Genomic DNA, 18,668 nt, shown 5'->3' on the forward strand with positions numbered 1-18,668 from the left:
AGCGGGTGTCTGAAGCCGATTTGACCTTTTCGAACGCGCAAGAGGGAGAGAAGGAGGAGCACCAACATAGCTGCGTCCAGGCCAGCGAGGCTGGTTCCCTGCACCCCCCCCCCCCCCCCCCCCCCCTGAAAGCTTCCCATGCGAATCGTTCTTAATCGGGAGAATAATGGCGACAAGGGAATGCTCTAAACGTGCGAAACCGATTGAAATGAGAAGCCAATGGGAGTTTCCCTCGCTTAGCATTCGCAGTTATGCGTGCTTGAGCACTTTTTGCTTTGCCCTGCTTCTCGGGTTAGCATGGAGGCTAACCAGGGGCCGTCCGGGTTGTCTTGGGAAGAGTTTCGTCGTGTGCGATGACGGAACAACACTGGCAAGATGACTGCGCCAGCGGTACATCAACGGAGGCTGATGTCGTGGCTGAGACACAGAAACAAATGGAAGCACAGAGGCAGTATGCGAAGAGAAGACGTTCGCAAGGAACCGCCAGCTGCGATTAGATGCGGAAGTGCTTTACAAAAAGTAAAAATTGTAAGAATGTCTAACAACGCTGCAGCGACGAAAATATTCACCCGTGAGTTTGTGGAAAAGCCGTTTCCGTTTGAGTTTTTGTCAAGGAGCATAACCGCCATATTAACTTAGCAAATCAAGTTTAATCATTGAGACTCAACAATCTATTTATTTATTTATTTGAACCTCAAGGGTCCCTGACGGGACATTACATGAGGAGTGGGCGCAAGAACAGCGGTTAACAATTAATGTTACATGGGAATCAAGACGATGACATGGCTTCCTCGATGGCAGTCTTGAAATGGGCTGGATCAGGGATTAGTGCTAAGTCGGAGGGAAGGTCATTCCAGTCGCGAGCTGTGTGAACAAAATTGATTTCTGAAATGTAGTAGTGCGGGCACGATGCGGGATGACACTGTTTGTATGGCCTGTGCGGGGTGTTCGACGTGCTGGTAGAATGAGCTTGCTGTCACGGGGTGAACAATGAAAAAACCTGTGATTAAGACAGAGACGTGAAATTCGGCGACGGGAGGCGAGAGAAGGAAGTTTTAGTTGGAACTTCAAGGCGGATATGCTAGAGTATCGCGAGTAGGTTGAAAGGATAAAGCGAGTGGCCCGATTCTGAACAGATTCAAGGGCTGAGATAAGGTTAGACTGATGAGGGTCAAATATTGTCAAGCATATTCAAGTTTAGGTCACACAAATGTTTTATAACCTAGTAATTTTAAGGAAGAAGGTGTCATGCGCAGGTTACGCCGGAGATACCCAACAATCATGTCCATGTAAAAAAGTAGTGCTTAAGCAGAATATTCCGTGATTAACCGAGCTTAACAGTGTGTTTTTTTCGTCTTTCCTAACTAATAACACCTCTGGTTTCGGTTAGAATTAAAGATTGATACAACAGTGCAGGATGTTCGGCGAGTCGGTCGTACATACTTAAGCAAGGGATATGCGCTAAAAAAGACAGGGAAGAGAAGAGCACAGGGACGGGCGCATACTCGCGAATGACTTCACGGAGAAAAAAACACATATTTATACCTTTTTGATTGCCAAATAATTGCCTAAAGCGCACATGCCAGCAACCTTTTTTTTCTTTCTTATACAGTTTGATTTACATATCGCTGAAACAAGCCATATACAAAAGACGGTAAAACGCGCCATTGGCATGTTGCGTCTGAAGGAAGCCTTGCAAAAGTCACGTGTTCACCTGGGCAATAGCAGCATCAATAATCTGGTAGGTTACTGACGGCTAGTTTCCCTTTGTCGGTCGTGGTCGCCGTGGCAGAGAAGCTTCTGCAAAGATTAAGACTGGAACACACCACGAAGACGACGGTCGTGCAAAGATCTGACGGGCGGTTGTCCCCTATGTTCATAGGGTGTCCCACAGCCTCAAGAATGTAGCCAATCGCTACCGTGTGCCGGTGTTTTTGTCTGCAGCGCGCAAGTTGGCTTCTTTGTGCCCCCGGATGGTCTCCGTGGAAAGATGGTGCGACAATGCACTAAATGACGCGCCACTCAATTTGGCAAGTGTTCGTTGGGTGTTGTTTATGAGATCCCTCTGAAATGCGGAAAAGTATACATAGGGCCAGACGTGCCATTGTATAAATGATTGACTGGGAGAACGCCAGCTTTCGATGAAGAATGAAAAAGGGTCCAGTGTGCCCTTACACTGCGGCGCATGCTCTTTGGCTACGCGTGGCAAGCGATGCCGGCCTTTGCTGGCTAGAACCAAAATCTTGAGGCGCAGTCTCGACCAGACGGCACGTGAGCTGGCAGAGGCTTTTTTTATTGACGGTTCAGGGGCTAACTGCGTAAGCGATATGTCAGTCAGTATGTATAAAAAAGGAAAAAAGGTTGCTGGCGTGTGCGCTTTAGGTAATCATCTGGCATTCATAAAGGTATAAATATGCTTTTTTTCTGAATAAAGTCAGTGGCGGCTATGCGCCCGTCCTTGTGCTCTTCTCTTCCCTGTCTTTTTTAGCGTATTTCCCTTGCTTAAGTATAGATTGATACACGCCGACTTCAAATTTTGCCGCGTATGCCTATAACGTCACAATGAATACATTCACATTTTGCTGTAAGCTGCATCGCTAGCAGGGTAGCTAGCACAGAAGAAATAAATTGACTGTCGAACCCGTTGGCATATTGATGATTGAAACACTGCCACAAATATCATGAATTGCTTAAATGCTCCGGATGGACGATTGAGTTGTTGCATGGAAGAAAATAAATTGGATAAAGTTGCCCAAAAAGCACACTGCTGAATCGTCTGAGCGTGCACAAAGCGACAGCACGCCATCAATAAAGCAACGCGAGGCCCCACCCATCCACGTTCAGTTGAAAGTTTTGCACAACGTTCGACGGCACATTACAGAATGCACGCGAAAGAAGTATTTGCAGCAAGCAAACAGCGTCGCAGAAGGGTAAAAAAACACATGCTGGGACAAAATATGCTTGCGCGCTGGTTGTTCTCTGTTTGTACACCTGCCGTCCCGTGGGCCGTGTTTGTTCCTGCAAATATTAACGCCGGACATACGCCCTGCAGTGACAGACGTGTTGGTGCCGTTTCTGTCCTCTCTCGCAGGGCCAATTTTCTGTTAAGCGGACTCCACGTGCGCGGCTACCACGTGGTGAACGCGGCTCTTCACTGCGCATGCTCAGCGCTGGTGGCCATCTTGGCGCGCAGCGTACTCCAGATGCCGTCCCTGCCTGCCTTCCTTGCAGCAGCGCTGTTCGCGACGCACCCCGTGCACACGGAGGCCGTGAGTGGCGCTGTCTTTCACCTTCTATCCTTGTCAGGCAGGGGCGTAGGCGAGGCGAGCGCATTAGCCTGATTGCATCTTTAGGAACTGGTGCAGCCAGGGCTATATTCTGTGTAAAAACTCTACAGGGTCGCTGTCAAAAAACATTCCGTAAGTATAATACCAACCTTATTTTGAGGAGACGTGGTTATTGTTTTGATATCGAGAGCATAAATTGTGCCAATGAGTTGTTTCAGACGTTCACGCTACTGTGATTTCTGTCCGTAAACACGCCTGAAATACTTATTGTCGTTACTCGAGCTGTGTTTCGGGCAAAGTGTATTAAAGATGTAGTTATAGCCGCCGCGCTGGCTGAGTGGTTATGGCGCTCGGCTGGTGACCTGAATTACGCGGGTTCCATCCTGGCCGCGGCGGTCGACTTTCAATTGAGGCAAAATTCTACAGTCCCGTGTACTGTACGATGTCAGAGCGCGTTAAAGAAGCCCAGGTGGTCGAAAATTTCAGAGCCCTACACTACGGCGTCCCTCATAGCCTGAGTCGCTTTGGGACGTTAAACCACCATAAACCAAACCAAAGTTGTAATAATAATAGAATTATCGAAGCACACAGGACTGTTACAGCGTTAGTTGTGACAGTCAGTGTCTCTGCTTGTTAGCTGCAATGCTGCGAGTCCGAAGAGGTGATAAGAGTCCTCGCCCGCGTGTTGAAACGCACGTGTATCAGCCTACATTTTTTTGCTACGCATATTACGGTAAACTGAGGGAAATAACGTGATTTTTTGACTAGAAGACTTCATAAGTTTTAAACGTAGTCGCAAAATATATAACGAGAGTGGCGCTGGTAACCAATCTCAAGGGTAGCCTATACGTAAAAACTGAAGATGGACAGCCACCGCCTTAGCTTAGTTGGTAGAGCACCGAAGGCGAAATCTGGAGGTTTTAGATTCGGACCCCACCAGCAACACATGGTTGTTTTTCTACTTTCTAATTATTTATCTTTCAGCAATAAAATAATAACACTATTACCTACCAATTGATGAACACCATAAAGAGAGAAAAGAAAAATGAAAAGGTATAAGCACAGGCTTATTTCTGTAGGCTTTTGCCTACCTAAATGAAGCCAACAGCCGCCGAAGCCAAGGTAAGTATAATGATATTGATTTGTTTTTTCTTAATTTGTAGCGTTGATAAATGGGAATTTAGTAGCGTCTTAGTTTAAGCCTGAGAGGTAACCGATTAGAAAGTACAAAAGAAGAACCACATTCCTCCAGTGGAATCCACACCCCCGACCCCCGTATGTCGCTTAAAAGCACCGTACGCAATATACGGAGGGCATAGGGCTCGGATCGAAGCGTTCTAGGAACCAGATAGTTCAGAGCAAAGTAGTAGAAGACTAAGTGCGGCGCCAGTAAACGATTTCATGGTCAGATATACTTGCCAAAAAAAAAAGAAAAACTTCGACAGTAGAAGGCGAGACAGCCACCGTCCCAGCTAAGTTCGCAGAGCACTTTAAGTGACATGCAGAGCCTTGCTCAGGCTTGCTTATGGCTACATATCAGCTGCGGTGATAATGCAGAGTGGAGATAAATATTTGAGAACATAGCTTTGAATTAAAACCGAAACTGGTTAGAGATTTTATTCAACTCTTCACTGGAGCCGTCTTTTGCTTTCTGTCCTCCGCACTGCCTCCTCAAGCTTGTAAAATTAACCCCTTGAGGTGTCTCTTGTTCAACGTAGCGGTTAATTACAGTTATTTTTGCATCGCGTCCTCATTGAGAATTTACATGCAGTAGGTCGCTTGGTGCGGCACACTATAATCGTTTTAATGCGCACGATTAAGTGGCATTATCGCGGGTTCTGTGCAAACAGAAGTTCCTTTTTTTTTCTGGCGCAGGTTTCTAGCGTAGTGGGCCGGGCTGAGTTGCTGTGCTGCTTTTTTTTCCTGCTGTCGTTCCTTTGCTACCAAAGGTGAGTTCCGTACCAGAGCCCGTCCCGCGTTCCTCCCTCTTTCGCCCCCGTCTTTTGCGCTGTTACCCTCAAGAGTGAGTTCCGTGCAAGAACGAACGAGCTGCGCTGAGACAGGTTCAAGAAGAGGAAGCCGTCTGTCGAGTTCGCATAATTTCTTCTTCCTCTGCAGATAACTAAAAGATCAGAAAAGCGTTTAAGTGCAATTTCTCTTCCGAGTCAGTGCAATGTTTGCGCGGTTGCACTACAAATCATGTCTGACCAACATGGCCACCAGTTGAAGTTGTACAGTGCAATGGGTGGTGGCGAATGCCACATTTTATTACAGCGAGTAAAGCATGCATTGCATACTGGCAACGTTTCTTTATTGCTTACCTTATGAAGAGATACTAAAGTCGAAACTAAACGTAAGCTTATTTCGCGCGCAGAACCCATAGAAATGTTCTTAAATATCGCACCACCAATGAGTAACCGAGCTGCGATGCAGGTATGCGGGCGTGCCACGTGCACAAAAAGTGTGACTGCACGTTGGGCAAGACACTGGGATGTCTCGGCGTCGACTGATAAATGCGCAATGCTACCATTTTCTTAATGTCAACTAAAATTTGCCTTAATTTCGCTCGCTAAGCTTACTGATCAAACCCTCCTTAAGGTTACAGAGTCAGTGAGCTGGATAAATTTGCGCGGACAGAAGCATTAGGGCCCGTCACGTTTGGCGCCCGATATTTTGCCGCCCTGCGTGCAGACTCACGGCTCTGTTAGAATTGCACTCGTCGCATTAGCGACCTCTTCGGAATAATTTGCCTTTCCCGCTCTCGTCTCGCCACGAAGCGATTTAATTAAGGCGCACGCGGCAGCGGCTCCGGCTACGACCGCGCGGCGCACCGCGAGTACCACTTCACCGAGGGGCGCACCGGGTTCAGGAGGGGAAGGCCAGGGGTCAAGTTTTACGAATAAATTACGCACAGCGATATGGAAGTTGGTCATTTAGAATTCTACTGTTGAGCCGTCTAATTAAAGCACAGGGACAGACCTCGGCTTCCGGTTTTGGCCAACCTAACTACCATGGAAGTTTTGAAACATTTCGAGAGCGTCCTGCACTTGAAATTCTTTCTTAATTCTTAGGCACACGAACTTGAGCCCCTGAATAGGTTTGCCTCGACAAAAGAATACAACTCATCTAGTAGAAGGCCCTTCAGGTGTGATATCACCCGAAGGAGACCATCAGCTTTTCTCGATGTGCATTGAGTACAGGTTCAAGAGTGACAAACTTAATAACGAAACGCAATCACCTCCCTATTTTTTTTAGTATAAATTCGGTGACATGAGTGGATGATAAAAAAAGAACCACAGTACGAGGCGTGCCTTTTTCCACAACAAATGTGGAAAGTTAATATCATACGCCACTTGAGGGCCTGAATAGTGGCTGAGGAAATACCACACCTTCCAGCGCAAGGTCTTCAAAACAGTTTCCTGTTTCCAACCAGCAGTGTTTGCTAATCTCTTGCGCTGAAAGACCCGCTCGTTGCGCAAAGGGTTACCGAATGGTCCAACAGCAGAAGATTAAAAACGCCTTGCTTTGAAATGCTTGGTTTTTTGATGACACCGACTTGCAGATCCCTATTGCCCAAAGCGTTTTGATAAAAAGGGTGTGAAAGTCAACATTAAAAAAAATAGCTCGAACGTTTAAGCTCGTTATCTCCTAGTATTACCCGTGTCAGTCAACTGTTAGTCGGCTAATAAGTTAACATTTTGCCCAAATGTAATGCATCCATTTAAAAGAGTTTGCGATATGGCATACCTCGTTTTCGAAATCCAGCAGAACGGGCTTCACTTACACAATTTGTGCTTGTGGAATTTTTCCCGTAATGCGCAAGTTCTAGGTCCAATATTTTTAGCACGTGGGGGAAAATGGGCCAAACCCAGACACGAGGCAAAACGCGAAGTTTTGTTGCTTGGCGCTCTGGAACACTTAAATCCGGTATTATATTAGCTCGAAACTTAGGTGGTATGACGGGCAGTATGTCTATCGCATTTGAGTTCAAGTTTGACCAGACAGGGTTTATTTAAGCACTGAAAACTATTGCGAAGTGAGCCTTGACGAACCGGAATGCTGTCGAAAATGCGCGAAATTCTGCGTGTCACATTTTTCACAGTTGTGGAGCTCAATCAATCTGGTGTCCTGGATAAACGCAAGTGTAAGCTAACAAAAACTGGTTGCTGGTCTTATCTAATTCAAGGTTTAAGAATTTTAGTGCCTTGGGTAATTAAGAAAGATTTATTTTAGCGCCAGGATCCATGCAGGAATAAACGCGACGTTGTGAACTTCTAGTGGAACTTAAGTAAACGTAGTGGTTGTGTCTCTTGCTATAAAGCTCGACCCGTGTTTTCCCGCTCTCTCGGTTGATCTAAACGTACAAAAATTGCTGGCGGTCTAGCATCGGTAAGCACGAAATATTGTGTGAAAGGAGAGTTTCTTTAAGTGTACACCACCGCCACGTACCTGAAAGCGCGGTTGAGGTGTCCACTGACCCAAGGAGCCAGTTATGCGCGTCTTCAACTTTTATGCGTTGCATATTGCAATCACTCAGTTCAGCCCTTGGGCGCGGCCGGGCAGCCACCAAACCACGTGACGGGACGTCACGACAGCCGGAGGAAAAGCTGGACCCCAACTCGCGCGGGTCGCGCGCGGCCGCAGCCACCATCTGACTCCCGCTCCTCCCGCTAGGGGCGCTACGCCGGCGCGTGACGTCACGGAGGAAAAGCTGGGCCCCAACTCGCGCGGTCGCGCGCGGCCGCAGCCACCACCTGACTCCCGCTCCTCTCGATAGGGGCGCTGCGCTATGATTGACGTCACTGAATCAAGATAAACAATCAGGGGGAAATTTTTACTCAGAAAAGCAATTGGAAGTAGCAGCCAAACAAATCGAGAAAGTAATTTTTGAGGATAGTGAAACAGAATGGACTTATACCAAATTAACTCGATTACTGGAGCTAGAGCTAGCTAAGGTGCGAGTAAAGCTAAAAGGGAAAAGATGCAAACCCAAGAGTTGGTGGGATGGGGAGGTCAAGAGGGCAATAGAAAAGCGCAAGGAAGCATCCAGGGAACACAGATATTCCAAGAAGAGGGGGGAACCAAAACCCGAAGTAGACAGAAAATGGGATACCTTCATAAAGTGTAGAAGGGACGCATCCTATTTGATTAATGAGAAAATCAAAAGAAAGGGTGCCCAATGGATGTCAAAAGTAAATAAAAAGGATAGAAAAGCAGCCCAAAAATTCTGGAAACATCTTAATGCAATGAGTAATAAAACTTGGCTAGAACAAAGGTTTATTGTTACAGATGAGGGTATTCGACTAGAAGGGGATGAAGCAATAAAACACATAGGAACAAGGATGACGGAAAAATTTTCAGCAAAGCACGTGGTACATAATTTATCGAAGGAGGATAGACCGGTTACAGCAATAGCTTCACTTGAGCAAGGAGAGTGGGAAAGGGCAGAGAAGAAGGTTCCTAGTGGCACATCAGCAGGACCAGATGGTATCCCGATTATGTTGATAAAGAAGTTAGGACCAAAATCCAAGCAAACATTAATACAGGTAGTGAACAAAATGATAGTGGATGAGAAAGTCCCCGATGAATGGCGATTAAGTAGAATGAACATGATATATAAGGGAAAGGGGGACAAATCAGACGTAAGTAACCATCGCCCCATAACAGTGACGTCTGTGGTTTACAGGGTGGTGATGCAAATTATAAAGGATAGACTGCAGGCTTGGGTGGAGAACGAGGGGGTGCTAGGGGAACTACAGAATGGGTTCCGGAAACAAAGGAGGTTGGAGGACAATCTATTTTCATTGACACAGTGTATAGAAATTGCGGAAAAGGAACATAGGCCCTTATTGCTAGCATTTCTGGATATTAGGGGAGCCTATGAAAACGTTACTCAGGAGCATTTGTGGGACATATTGGGCACATTGGATGTGGAAAATAGAGTAATTAATCTTTTAAAGGATATATATAGAGGTAACAGAGTGCTCATAAAATGGGAAAAAATGTATCAGGGCCTGTAGAGATACAGCGGGGGCTTAGACAAGGATGTCCTCTGTCCCCTTTGTTGTTCATGTTGTACCTGCAAGGTTTGGAGGCCAAGCTAGAGGGGAGCGGACTAGGTTTCAACCTATCTTTTTTCAAGCAAGGGGAATTGATTAAACAGACATTACCGGGACTAATATATGCGGACGATATAGTGATAATGGCTGACAACAAGGAAGACCTGCAGAAGTTGTTAGACATATGCAGTACAGAGGGAGATAGATTAGGCTTCAAGTATAGTAAGGAAAAATCTGCAGTCATGACATTTAATGAAGAGGGCGGCGAGCATAGAATACAGGAGTTCGTGCTAAAGGTAGTGAATGAGTACAAGTATCTTGGGGTGTGGATAAATAACAGTGTTGAGTATCTGACAGAGCATGAAAAATATGTAATGAATAAAGCTAGTAGGAATGCAGCTGTCATGAAAAATAGGGCACTGTGGAATTACAATAGGTATGAGGTGGTAAGAGGGATCTGGAAAGGGGTGATGGTCCCTAGCCTGACCTTCGGGAATGCGGTCCTGTGTATGAGGCCAGATGTTCAAGCAAGGCTGGAAATTAGGCAACGGGGAGTAGGGAGGTTAGCTTTGGGAGCACATGGCAATACACCAAATCAGGGGGTACAGGGTGATATGGGATGGGCGTCTTTCGAGAGCAGAGAGGCTAGCAGTAAGATAGCATTTGAGGAACGATTGAGAAGGATGGAGGAAAAGCGGTGGGCTAGGAAAGTTTTCAGATACCTGTATATAAAGAATGTTGACACGAAATGGAGAAAGCGAACTAGAAAATTGACAAGCAAATATCTGGACAGCAGTAAGGGGGCAAATCAGCAATTATCGGTTAAGAAAAAGGTTAAAGGAACAGAGAGAGCTTTGTGGAAAACAGGGATGCTGACGAAATCGGCACTAGAAACATACCGGACCTTTAAACAGGAAATTGTCAAAGAAAATATCTATGATAACTGTAGGGGAAGTTCTTTGTTGTTTGAGGCCAGGACTGGAGTTTTGCGGACTAAGAAGTATAGAGTCAGGTACCAGGAGATAGACACTTTGTGCATTGCGTGCGGAGAGGAGGAGGAAACGGCTGAACACTTGATACTTTTCTGTAAAGGGCTTCACCCTACAGTGGAAGGCAGCGGGGCTGACTTACCCGAGGCATTGGGGTTTAGGGATAGTGAAGGGAAAGTGGATTTTAAGAGGTTAGAAGTAACCAAGCGAAGGTTATCTGATTGGTGGCTAAAAGCAAGACAGGAGTAAAATTTCACAAGACATGGCTAGGTGGCTTGAGCCACCGCCCGATGTAAAGGGTTCAGCCGTATCCATCCATCCTTCGTCACGGCATATGTATAAAATAGCTGCGCTCATTCGCCGGGACAGTCTTATACCCCTGTCACACGGGCATTTCGAGGGCCCTCGAACCGATAGTCTATCGACTCAAAGGTGATTGAGCGCTGCTACACGGGCAGTTTCAATGGCGATCGAGTCAATAGCCTATCGAGTCAACGGAGCAGCACGGAACTCCATCGAGATATGCAACGCATTCTTGGCTTAACCAAGCCAAGCCTGGCCATTTTTTTTCATCGGTAGTGCCAATTTATCCAATGTACGCCGGCGGCCTATGCTCCACTGCCGCGTTTCTGCAGCAATGATATCAACCCCAACGCGTATTTTTCTGGTGCCGTGTTTCTACCGCAACGTTGTCCACGCCAACGCATGCAGCGTATCCCACTCTCTGTCACCACATAACTCAAATCGCGAAGATTAGTTTCACAGTATTAGTTGATGAGGACGATGCGCAATGCACAGCGTGAGAGTGCATTGCAATTTAACTCGACGCGTGTTCGGCTGCGGTGATAGCCTAGTGAACTAGGCTATCGGTCGTGGATATTTGTTTGGTAGGCTATAGGTCGTGGATATTTGTTTGATTTATTTGTATTTTTTCTTTCACTTGGCGCAAGCCCACAAACATCGCAAGATTTTGCTCCAGGCTTACCCATCGGAATATTGTTCTCGCACTAAAATGAAACCAGTGAATGCCGAGTAGCGCGCTCAAAGCATGAAGCAAGCTCTAGATAGACGCAAGCGGCGCTGTTGCCATCAAGCGTTTTGGTGCTCCCAGAGGTACTCACAACAAGATAGTAAAGAAAATGAAAGAATATGAAAAGCGGCAACCGACTCACTTTGGACGGCGGGCATGAACAGCTATTTGACACCTTCTGACAGTGAAGCAAGCTCTGCATGCTTGGTCCGGAATATAAGCTTTCACATTAGAGAGTTTTAGTTTCACGCACGTAGAAGCTTAACGTACGTAGAGCTCTTACGGGTGACCAGTGCGCATGCGCAGAACGCAAAGGGTATGCGCGAGTCTCACGTATGTACGTGAGATTCGGATTTTTACGTTGCGGTCTTTGCGTTGCTTGCGTACGTAGCGTTGACAAACATGGCGGCACCCTGCCCGCCGCTTCACGGCGATAACGGCGTCGTCGCTAATCCCTCGAGGCAATATGGTGTTCTAAACTGCTGTATTCGCCTTCGATTTGCCCATTCTTACCCTCGCATAAGGTTTTAAGCGACAAATAGCTTTTGTTTTTCAGACAGAAGGGCGATTTTTCAGCTGCTAAGCCTGACGAAGTAGCGTTGGTCGTCGTCATTGCAACGGTCTCGCTATGAATGGCTTCGCTTAGTGACTTGTCTTGGATGATTTTGGCTACAACCAGTGTCTGTGTTTCTTAGTAGATGGCGCTAGGCGTAACGCGCGGCGTGTTTCGCGTACGTGTAACTATAAGGGTTTCGAACCAACTGCGTGCAGGCTACGTAGGCTCCTCACGTTTGCGTACGTGAACCCTCTACGTACGTGAAACTAAAACTCTTGATTCAAGTCACCATGTTCGCGTGCTGCGAACCGAACCAAATCGCATGCACATTCAACACGGCTGATCAAAAGACCAACAACTGTGACACTAAAACAGAAAAAAATTCCAATGAAAGCAGGAAAGTCGAAAACATCCAGTGGCCAGGTAACATGCAGACCCTTCTCGTAGGAAAGCATAGTCTGTAATTATCTATGCTACAAAAAAGTGCCTGGTTTGCTCTGAGTATAGTGTTAGTAATTCGAATGGCCTGGAAAAGATTGTACATATGTCCACGGAGTCAACTACAAAATGTTGACTTTGGAATGGCCGGTCATTTTTCCCCAAGGGGTGGGGCAAGATACCGCGGGTCCGGGTGGGACAAGGATTTTGTACATTTTGAAGTTTTGAATGTGAATGCATTTTACTGCATCCTTTTTCGCCCATTCTTTTCGGTATCGGTAAGCGTGATAGGAGGAAGGCTGAGAATAATTTTGCAGTATCTGTTTTATGATATCAGCGAAAAAAAATATTAATGGCGTCGATTTGAAAATTTTCGTCGCGCTCTGCCGTGGGGGCACTTTGAGCGGTTTCATTTTAGAACAGTTAGTTTTAGCAGACACACACTATGACTTACATTTAACTACATGTCCGCTCACACAGAAGGTAGAGTCCAGGTTAAAATAAACAAGAGTTCTTCCACTGAACAACTCTGGCCAAAGAAAGATGCCCCCCCCCCCCCCCTCGAGAAAAAAAGCAAAACTATTAGGCCTGCTACCGATTTGCATTACCGCTCGCTGAACTGACTGCCCTGTCGTATTCTTACATACCTGTGTCAGTAAAACGGCTGTTAAATTAGGCAAAAGTCGCGGGTTGGCTCACGTTGTAAAAGTTTGTTTTTGACCTGGCGTTCACAACTCCGCTGCATGCCGAAAAAACGAATGTTGTAAACACAGTGAATCAACTGGCTCCTCAACCAGCCCTTTTAACCGCTGCATGCCAATACCTGCTTTTGCAATGAGCGCCATCTTCAGTTCAGGAGGCGATGACGCACCCTGCTTCTTCTATTGCATCCACCTAAGAACCTCGCCTTTTCTCGTGTCCCTGCTACGTCTTAAATAATGTACTTGTAGAACTTAGTGCCTACTTTTTCAAAGTTTCTGTAACAGTGTGAACAAACATTATGTACTTGCATGTGTCGGCACGTGGAGAAAGCTCGCGTTTCTATTGCCTTAATGGCTCACGGCAAGATCTCTAGGGTTCACTATACGGCGGCGTGAGCGAGGAGTCCTTGGAGTAACCTCCATAGGGCAAAGGCGCACGGACCCCTTGCGTGTTGGCGTTGCGTGCAATGAAGGTTTCGTGCAGAGTACGCACGCTATGCAAAAGGCCGCGCGTGCGCTCGCCGTCTCCCGAATTTAGCGCGCAAAGAAAGCGCACGCGAGAACGGAGTGCGTAGGCAATAGCGAGGCTCCACGCAGTGCACACGCGCCCCTTTTTAAGCGATCTGGTGGTCTTTCCCGCACTACGCGACTGCTCAGGTCTGGAGAAGATATAAGCGCACCATAACAAGGTTCTTGTCTCTTTCGCCGAAAGGGAAGAAATGCAGCAGGTACGACAAAATAATTTCAAACTATTTAAATTTATGTAAAAAGACTGAAAACAGTACATGCGATCAACGCATACCTCAACTTACTATGCCGTTACGCTTGCCTACACAGCTAACAAACTCCATCCGAGCGCCAGCTCCTAATCTATTTCTCAGGTTTTATCGTCTGTTTTTTCAGTGGCGGGCTTTCCGTGCTGCCCTATTTCCCAGCTGCGACATATGGCATATTTTAGGTTTTGCAAACCTATACACACATTTTATGCAGTGAAGATGACTCCCTCGGGAGCACAGAACCTATGTACTTGGTTTGCGCAAAAAGTGTTTGTGTTCAGAGAGGCCAGAGAATTTGTAATAATGTAATGTACACAAATGGCGTCGGAAATCAGATGCATTTTTGAGGCTGCGTCGGCACGACGATTTCCGGCAAGAGTGCAGCTTTCCAAACTGGCAATTACCAGCGGCGTGTTTTAGTGGCCCAGTGCCTGAGGATATCTTCCCTTATTTCCAGTGCAAAAGATCAAAGTTTACTGTGCGATGATGCCCCATATGGTCAGGTACGTCTAGGTGAACAGCATGGAAACATGGGCAGCCGTGGTGACGTCTAGACCATTAGTGGGGTATTGATCGCGGCCGTGCATGACGAATCGAGACTCATTATTTGATTGTGGATAAATTTTGTGCACTTTCACAAGTACTGTTTGAGTTGACATGTCCAACATTCTCGGCCAAAATTTTTGAACATTGGAAAATTGCAAGATACTATTATGAAAATATTCAAGACAATGGTTCATTCTTATGATGTGTAACAACATCTTTCTTTTAACGTGTTTTCATCGATCGTATCGAGCTGTTACGACTGCCATTGAAAACCAATTTTACTATAGCAAAAACGTTATAGCAAAAAAAATGAACACTGCTTCGGGTGGCCTACGGATATATTAATTGTTGTACTGAAATTTTACATTACATTAAAAAATGTGTTTATCAAGTGTTTCCCGCTATGTAATATCTTCGCCCACAGTTGTCGGGCATGAAAACTCCTGTACAGGCTACGGCGAGGGTCGGCAGCTGAATCCTGTTGAAAGCAGCGGCAGATTCATATGCCGCAGATGTATTCAGACTAGCTCCTAGAAAGCAGTTTTTCAACAATGAATATGGTGCCACGAATGCTGCTACTTAATGAGCCGTTATCCGATGCGTTCGCCCGGCCACTCCCTGTGTTATTCCTGGTTAGCGTGCATTCACGAACGTCACAACTTCTTCGGCAATGCTCGCGCTCCTTCGCCTCGTTATGGATGTTTCTCCTAACGGTATCGCTCTGTTTGTTTTGCTTGTGGAACGACGAGCGACACAAACGTCAAAACAATCTCAAACAGATGCTTCGGAATGTTGATTGCCTCAAGAAGTTCTTCAAGAAACGGTGCATACGGTTGATCTCACAGCAGTGAGAACGACCACAAAGCTTCAGCTGACGCACGCAAGCAAACCTATGGAAACAGTGCCTGCAATTCCGCGGGGTAGCAATTCAAACCGAAGCTGTTTCTTTAGCTTGTGCATGAAGCCTCGTGGATATCTGGATAAAGCAACTGCAGTACTTAATGCCTTCATGTGGTTCGGACGCACCTTAAATAAAGTTCATAATTATCTCATCATCGTCATCATCAGCCTCACTACACCCACACCAGAACCAAAGCCTCTCCAATTTGGATCCAATTGAACCTCCCTTGCGGCAGCTGCTGCCACCTTATCGCCGCAAACTTCCTAATCGCCATTCTCCCACCTGACCCCTTGATTCCCCTACTACACCTGCCTTCTCTTGGAATCCACTCCATTCTCTTGCATGCCCTGCCCATGCCCATTTCTTCTTGATTTCGGGTAGGATGTCATTAAATCGAATTTGTTCCCTCACCCACACTGCTCTCTTCCTAACTCCTAGAGTTACACATATTATGCTAGTTTCCATTTCTTGCTGCGCTAAAAGGCCCATAGCGAGAAATGAGTTCTGCACGTAAGCATTCACGGCCTGTGGTACCGTTTCCTACTTAAGCGCCTTCAGATTCCGTCATTACGAGATTAAACGGGCTCAAAATAGAAATTCGTCGTTCGTTTTTCTTCTGTTTCTTCCAAAAGGACTGTTTTCTCTCCATCCTCCACCGCTTCTCACGTCGGCTCTCGCTCTCAATATTTTGCTCGAAGGCACTGTTTTGCGATGTTCCTGTCTTGGAAGAAAGCGAAGTTCTTCTGTACTGTCAGTATTTTAAAAACGCGCCTCTACTATTGGGCGGCTACCACCCTCTACCAGCGGTCTAATACCGTCTTCCAATGGGCGATCTGGAGCAGCTGTCCCTATCCGCGAGGGAGCCAGATACATCTTGAAGTAAGAGCTTATAACGAGCTAGTTCGTTCGACATTTTAAATAAGTGGGCCCTTAACAGACCAAGACAGAGGCAGAAAAAGAACATCGTTCCTGGTCCTTCTTATCAAGAGTAACAGGTACTGATTTACCTTCTTCCTAAACGACGAATTGAGGCAAAAAATCGGGTAGCAAGCGCAGAGCCATTCCGCCGCCCTATGGTGTTCTTTTTCTTATGACGGCCAAAGGAGCAGCGGAAACCACGACTGTTAAGAAAAGGCCGAGATGACGAGGTGACATAATCAGTACATCTAGGCATGTACATTACTACAACAAAAAACCACTTACTCCCATACTTCATATCTTCCTGAACCCACATTACTCCAGTGCCCGCCAAAGGAGCCGGCTTGGGTCCTCTGAACAACACATAAGTTTTTGTCACGGCATATCGCGATGTCGTTAGAGACGCCGTTTCTGCAGAAGAAAGTCCCTATGCAGCTTTTCCTGCTGAAGACATTCTGGCGATAAAAGGAAGGAAACAAGATCCAGTCAAGCTATGCAGTGTCTGCACCAGTTTCTACGACAGAGACTGGAAGGTCCTGGACTTTTCTCTCTCTTTGTGGTGGAAGGGGAAGAGCATATCAAAGGGCACTCCCCGCCATCAAGGAAATGACAGGAGAACATTTATGTGTGCCGCTTAGTTTAAGAGGCCTTCTTCGCTCTATTAAAATGCGCTCCCTGATAGCTTGCCTTGTTTACCGAAGCAGTTCTCTATAACCATGCCTCAGCCATAGGAAATGGGAAAGTTTTCGTAACTTGCGTGAACCCATTCGCAATTAGTAGTTGTCGTTCGTAGGCAGCTCCTAGATGTGTTAGGCCCGGAAGAAGCTAAAATATAATGATGAGTTCGGCACTTCGAAGCTTCCCCTCATTAGCGTAAGAAAGCCATTTTCTGCAAACGCCCGCCGGTCCTCACGCATTCACCCATTGCCTGTGTATGCAAGCGTGTTTTTTTTTTTTTTTTCTGGGAACAGAATACCAGGCACCCTCTCAATATGCTTAGCTTATAACGAGCTGTGAGCTCAACAGTGAAAAATATCTCCTCTTAACATGAACCCAGGCGAAACTATGCTTTATTGGTAAAGGGGAGGGGCCATTCCCCCGTTTAGCATGTCTGACCAACTTGCCCAATGCGATACGCTATACTTTAATGGCGACAGTAACGTCTGCAAACTCATCTTGGAAGTTAATTGCCGAATTTATCGCATTGCTTTTTTGCAAATGTTTGCATATGCTGTTTCGAGCTATTTTACAACATTTATGTTTTATTGGTAGGAAAGCAGTGTAAAAATAAAAAAAAACTTTCATTGTAGTCTTTAGTTTACAATAATTCGGCTAAAAGAACCAGCTTGAAGACAGTGTTTTTGTTTTATCCGTGCGCACATGAAACTCCCAGAAACGTATCGCATCTTATGGTTGCAATACTGATCGCACGGAAAGCTTAAACAAATATACGCCTAAAATCAGACTTCGGGATTGAACACAATATCGGCAGAATTTGAGAAAGTATCAAAATGTGTGCAAAAGGCAGGAGAATAATGAACAACATGAAAAGAAAATTACAATGCAGAATCATTTACCAAGGACATGAGTGACACTTAGGCAGGTGATCTTAGCTCCCATAGTCATCTTTGTCACGTGTGGATCGATCGCCTTCAGGTTTTTCTTTTTAGTAAAAATCAGCGCAAGAGACGTTATACAGGACGAAAGAAACAAAACACGGTGCTTCTTTCGTCTCGTATACAGCTCGTGTGCATTTATTTTCCGAGATGTAATGAAAAACTCGTCCGTCGTTCAAATATTCTCAGGTCTGTGCTAAGGTCAAAGTCATTTTTTGTTTTCTGTGGACCTTGGGCCACGCGCTGCCCCGAAAGTTCCTAATCCAGAATAGTCGGTGGGTGTCTTTACTGAAAGGATAAGATAAGAGCAGGCTCAGAATGTTTGAAGAGCGGACTCACTATTCCCAGCATGCTACTGAGGCGACATACAAAACTGTACATAGGGCTAACTCCAAGATACACTGGAACTTGTCAAGGCAAATCAAGTTTCTACGACAGTCTAGCCACATAAATCTTTCAGTATGCTTTCACATCGTCCTCGAAACTGCTCCCACGTACTACTCGCTTCCAAGAAAACGTGACGCAGCAGTGCGTTTTCGATTATCGCAACGCCGGCAATGCTGGGCTGCGGGTAAGAAGAAACAAGAAACTCCAGCGCTTTGCGCACCTTTCTGAGGCGGCATATTGACCGTGACTGTACGTCACCCCCTCCACTTGATAGAGCGCGCTTGCGTGGATCCCGAGTAAGGCGGACACAACTGGCAAATTATCCACTGCACCTATTTCTCCGCCGCCGTAGCACTCGTGACCCAGGCCTACTGGCATCGCGTTCCCATTAGCCAGGAAGGGAGCTTGATATGTTTCAGTCACGTCATATTGTGGCGCCGACTGCGCGAGCAATGGGTAACGCC

At 46.2% G+C, this 18,668-nt stretch overlaps 1 protein-coding gene across 1 annotated transcript in view; it reads left to right on the forward strand.

The window, feature by feature from the left end:
- The window catches only part of LOC144121915 (protein O-mannosyl-transferase TMTC1-like), a 137,885-nt gene that overhangs the window by 61,179 nt on the left and 58,038 nt on the right, over nt 1-18,668 (forward strand). Inside the window, exons 2-3 of the mRNA XM_077655354.1 lie at nt 3,092-3,269; nt 5,163-5,236. Of these exons, the coding sequence (XP_077511480.1) occupies nt 3,092-3,269; nt 5,163-5,236 (252 nt within the window). The remainder of the gene's footprint in view (nt 1-3,091; nt 3,270-5,162; nt 5,237-18,668) is intronic.

Source organism: Amblyomma americanum, chromosome 2, assembly GCF_052857255.1.
Source record: "Amblyomma americanum isolate KBUSLIRL-KWMA chromosome 2, ASM5285725v1, whole genome shotgun sequence".
NCBI lineage: Eukaryota > Metazoa > Arthropoda > Arachnida > Ixodida > Ixodidae > Amblyomma > Amblyomma americanum.